This window comes from Triticum aestivum, unplaced genomic scaffold (genome assembly GCF_018294505.1).
Source record: "Triticum aestivum cultivar Chinese Spring unplaced genomic scaffold, IWGSC CS RefSeq v2.1 scaffold1314, whole genome shotgun sequence".
Lineage (NCBI taxonomy): Eukaryota > Viridiplantae > Streptophyta > Magnoliopsida > Poales > Poaceae > Triticum > Triticum aestivum.
This window is the reverse complement of record NW_025225520.1, coordinates 1,543-7,033: the sequence shown is the minus strand read 5'-3', so window position 1 is coordinate 7,033 and position 5,491 is coordinate 1,543. Positions and strand designations below refer to the sequence as shown.

The 5,491-nt window shown below is 41.4% G+C and overlaps 1 protein-coding gene across 1 annotated transcript; it reads left to right on the top strand.

Annotated features, from left to right (window-relative positions):
- Positions 1-1,492: 1,492 nt before the first annotated feature.
- On the top strand, positions 1,493-4,361 carry LOC123172236 (BTB/POZ and MATH domain-containing protein 2-like). Its single transcript, XM_044589240.1, has 2 exons — positions 1,493-2,700; positions 3,858-4,361. The coding sequence occupies exons 1-2, from the start codon at positions 1,507-1,509 to the stop codon at positions 4,080-4,082; spliced, it is 1,419 nt and encodes a 472-aa protein (XP_044445175.1). The 5' UTR covers positions 1,493-1,506; the 3' UTR covers positions 4,083-4,361.
- The last annotated feature ends 1,130 nt before the right edge of the window (positions 4,362-5,491 follow it).

Sequence of the window (5,491 nt, the reverse complement as noted above, 5' to 3'; positions counted from 1 at the left end):
CTCCATCCTTTAGTGCCGGTTCCAGAACCGGCACTAAAGGCCCTTACCAACCAGGATTAAAGCCCCGTTTTCTACTAGTGCTAGCACTTCTCTCGCACTAAATTGTCCAACATGTAAGCACGGTGAGGGACGCCATCACCTTCCTGTTTGTCGTATTTATCTCAGACATATTGATCTACCAATCCTTGATGGAATGATCACCTATCCAACAGAAGTGTCAATGTTGTCTGAGGTTGAGACAAGCCTTCATCATGCCCCATAGTCTCATGGTGAACCGACACTTGAATAAGATGTGGTCAAACGATATCTCGATTTGTTACATAGAGGGCAAAACCCACAATTTGGCCATCCACACTTCTCGAGTCTATCCACAGTCCAAATCTGATTTTGAATTGCAAGACAAGTAATTGACCTTGGGAGGTGCCAAAACCTTCCAAATGGCATAGCTCATGGATGAGCGGATTGTGTTGGTGAATTGAGCTTGTTATGCGGAAGTGGGAGAGTAATTCTCGCACCATTCACCTTGAGGGCGATATACCGAGGATAACATCACTTGGAAGCAAGGGTAAAATTGACCTTGGGACACTTCATTTTCGGTCGAAATGATCTACTCCTGCAAAAGAAAACGATTGGAGGGACGGCCCCGCGCGAGACCTGCCTTCTTTCCCCTATAAGAGACCTAAGGGCTGGAGGAGAAAATATCAACATTCACAATATCAATTCAATATCATTAGGTGCATCATGGAATTCATATTGTAGATCTTTAGTACTGTAGATGTTGATATTTTCAGTATAAATTTGATCAAGCTTTACAAAGTTTGACTTAAGGCAGATCTTAAAAGCAGAGTAAAAAGAAACAGCTCGAATATCTTTTTAATAAAATCAAATGGTTCTACACCTGAGAATGCAAAGACGAACATGAGGCTTTATTAACTGGTATGCTGAGGCCGTTTTCACGTGTCACTTTCATTTATTGCCAGTTCAATGCAATTTTCAAACTCCGAAAAAAAACACAGCGGTAGGCATAAAACGGTCAGCATGGTTTCTTATTGTAGTTTTTTTTTTGTTGATTGTTTGTCTTTTTTCTGTCCGTCATATTCTGTGTTCCTTGGTATTATCTGATTTAAGATGCTTTGGGTGTCTTTTCTTAGGAAAAATATTTTTGTACAACGCCAGGTACATGCATTAAGCAAGGGCAGTTCGACCCTTGTATACAAAAATAAATAAATAAAGAGAACTTTCTTCTGCCATGTTTTCCTACTCGAAACAAAATTGCTGGCCCATCTAATCCAGGGCCAAGCAAACGCAATCGAGGGCCTGATCCGTGCCAAGAATTTCATGGGCGATCGAGACCCGTTCGGCACGTCCGAGGAAGGCGCCGCCATATGGCTCCCGGTTCCTGACGGCACTGCCGCCTGCCGGTGCCTTGCAAGTTGCAACCCCAGCCGCTCCCGTACCCTACGTGAACTCTATCCTTACAGAATTTTGAAGGATTATATTCCATCTATGTGTCCGTGCGTACGCGACGTGAACTCTGAACACTTTTGGCATAATATATACATAAGCGACGCGGATGTCACGAACCTGCAGCACCAGCCCGTCGCCCTTCGCCCTTCGCTCGATCTCCTACCTATTCCGATGGGAAACACCATCGGTTCTTCTTCTTCTCCGGTGAAGCAGGATGTGCCCGAGACGTGGTCGACGAGTTTTACCGAGGGCGACACCGCGGCACACAATTTCGAGGTCACGGGCTTCTCGCTGCTCGACGGCATGGGCGCCGGGAACTTCATCTCGTCGAGCACGTTCTGCGTTGGAGGCTGCGAGTGGGACATCACGTTCTACCCCGACGGGTTGAAGGAGGACGGAGGCGCCCACGCCTCCGCTTATCTGCGTCTATGCAATGGAGAACTAGGGTTGCAGACCAACTACACCCTGAGTTTATTGGGCAAGGATGGCCAAGTGCTTGTGCATGGGAGCATAGAACATACCTTCCAGTCCGCAGGTATTTTTTGGGGCTTCGAGCACTTTGTCCAGAAGTCCAAGCTGCGACGGCTGCTATCCGACAACGAGGACTGTGTAACGATCAGGTGTGTTTTGACTGTCATGAGGAAGCATGACACTTTGACCATCCCGGCCCCGCCGTCGAATCTGCAAGAGGATTTTGCAAGGATGTTGAAGGACGAGGAAGGCGTGGATGTAACGTTCATCGTGGGTGACAAATCGTTCCGTGCTCATAGACACGTGCTGGCGGCACGATCACCGGCCTTCAGGGCAGAGCTTTTGGACCCGACGAAGGAGGACCCTACAAAACCCGTCAAGGTTGATGACATGGACCCCGTCATCTTCGAGGCGCTTCTTTATTTCATGTACACGGATACGCTCCCACATGGTTGTGATCTTGAGAAAAACGCAACGCTGCAACATTTGTTCGTTGTCGGAGTTCGATATGGCCTGGACAGGCTAGCGACGATGTGCGAAGGAAAACTATGCCAAAACATAAACGAGCAAACAGTGGCAACCACCTTAACTTTGGCAGAGTGGTATGACCGCGCCCTTCTCAGAAATGCTTGTATCGCATTTGTGTCGTCGCAGGATGTGCTCGACGCCATGAAGGAGACCAATGGATTCAAGCACCTCATGACACGCTATCCGGGGGTGATGGTGGATATTTTGAAACAGAATCTGCCGTCGTCAATAGGGGTACGTGTAATTTATGGTAGAATTGTCTTTAAATAAATTTATGTTAGAACTTACTGGAACATAATCGCAGTCGGCCAATGTTTCTCATTATTTTGACCAATATTTCCTCATGATGGTTTGCACTATGAATTCTACAAACATCCGTATCCATCATCTTTCGCCTAGTTTTTCAATCTGCACCACATGGTTTGGACTTTGAGATGAATCAACATACCATTTGTGCTCTGTTATTACTACTTTCTCTGTTTTGTGTTTGCATTTTAGAGATGTATATAACTGTTTTTATGCGCTGATACTGGCACCCAAGGGCGTGTGATCAGACCAGGCATATGCAGTGCCAGTGGGAACAATTTAATCTCATCCGAGAAATTTTAAGATGCAATTTGATCTCAACTGTCAAGATAAATTGAGATATATATGCTACTACATGCTTGAAAATAAAATATTATTCTATGTGTGCATATATATTATAAGTTGAAATATGATTCCAATGCTCCTTATCACGTCCTACAGTTTTAGAAGGAAAATATATGTGCATCATAGAGACACTTCAAGTTGAATATCTTATATTTATATTCTTGTACTTATTCCGTGTACTACAGAATTATTCAAATATAAATATTTTATGGCTATATTTTTAGAATTAGTATGCCTATCTAAAAATTTTGGTAATAGATTGATAATATATTTATTTACTTACAAAAACACACCTACTCTTATATGTGTATTAATGCCATTCTCTTGTTCTAAATTACTCAAGTGTTTCTACAACATATATTTCTTAAGTATTTTATACCAACAATCTTTGTTCGTACTGGTATATATTTTACATGCCAACATTGAAAATTGTTATACGCAACCAAATATGGAAGATAGAGAGAGCATTAATTGATATTGCTATATCTTCCCTTATTTGATGCTAGATTTTATTAGTGATATATAGTTTGTTTCCTGGTTTGCAATGTAGGATGTTCATATTAGCCCTACACCACCATAGATATCGTTTTACCCCCAAGAGGTAAGAGTAATATTAGACGTTAAATGACCCATATCTATTTTGGACCATGTTAAAATAGCTCAATCTGGCCTTATTGTGCTTTGAAGTTTACAACATTCTTTTTACAATTTACAATATCACATATCTTGATTCTTGTCAGGTTCGCAAGCAGGTCGTACGGATGCAGCGAGGCAGGACTCCTATATCACGCAACATGAAGCGACGTGCCTCGCGAGTACGCCATGCGGTTTTGCCCTCGGTTTGCGTCCTGGCGCTGGCCTGCGGTTTTGCCCTCGGATTGCGTCCTGGCGCTGGCCTCGGTTGGCTTCTGTTTCCACATCCACAGCGGCTCCTAACAAGCCAACCCATGCTTGGCTTCTTGTAGTGGCAAATATCTAGGGTGAAAACGAAGGGTGGTCTGAAAGAACCAACGTACAACAATGTCTCCAAGTATTGGAGAGCTCACCAACGTTTTCAGAAGACAAAGTCCAGTTGCTCTGGTCATCTGATATACGAGGCTTTGTATCTAGTTTTACTACCATATACTCTTACATAAAGGAATGAAGGGAGTAATGCTTTCTTCGTATAAAGCTCACTAGATTGGAATTTTTGTTGAGCGTCATATTCTAGACCAATTTCCATTATATTTAACTTGTGCTATCAACGTTTCATGGACTATTACTTACGATATAGTTATCGTATGTTTCTTACGTCATTTGGTTGTCAAACGAGAGAAATTGATCGACTTAGGTTAGTCCTCGAGTTGTGATGTTGCGAAAAAGGTCCAAATTTCATGATTGCATCGATTTAGTATTTTCAAAGCAACATTGTTCTAGTTAGTTTGTTGTGTTGTTAGATACTTGTTTGCACTTGCAGTTGCACCATGTGTTTGTGTGAGAAAACCTTCATAATTTTTTAGAAATACAGTACAAATGCAGACGTTCACATACACACACGTACACTCATCCACATGGACATGCACATGCACGCCCTATACCTGTGAGGACCTCCAAGAGACAGAGCCGCCAAATTTGGCATGCACTTGGGCATCATCTTCATCTAAAGGATTGGGTGAGCTTTGCTGCGTCGTTAATGTTGTTGGATTTTCATAAATTTTCTGCTCCATGTGTTTCAGAATATAAGGTGTATTAGTCTTTGAAAAGTCAAACCTGTTTTAGTTTGACCAATTTTATAGATAAATGTATCAATATTCATAATACCAATCGGTATTGTTAGATTTGTCGCGAAATGATTTTACGTATGTTATTTATTTAATATTGCGGATGTTGATGTTTTCAGCTCTGAACTTGGTTAGTGTTAAATAAATTTGACTATTTTAAGAAACTAACACGCCTTATATTTTGAAACTGAGGAGTATTTGGTTTGGTCAGTGGGGGATATGATGAAGTGTGTTTTCTTTTTATTTATAGTGTTGTATTTCTTTCCCTTTTGCGAGGTGATTCAGTGTTATGTGCTAATCAATCCATATTTATCTGAGGACATTTTTTAGGTTGGTGGTTGCATGTATTATATTGGTGTTACAATATCGCATATTGATGTTTTTATAGGCTGGTTGTTGTCGATTGATTTAATAATTCATTGACCCTGTCAAAATGGTAAAACAAATTCCAAATTGAATACCCCATTTGAATGGGAGAGGTCCAAAATTAGGGAGCATAATAAATTAGCTAATTTTTCTAAAACAATACATTTTCTATTAATTTACAAAAATAATACACGGTTTAGATATATTCCACAAATAATACGGCGTCATCTTTGGGCAAGACAACTGGA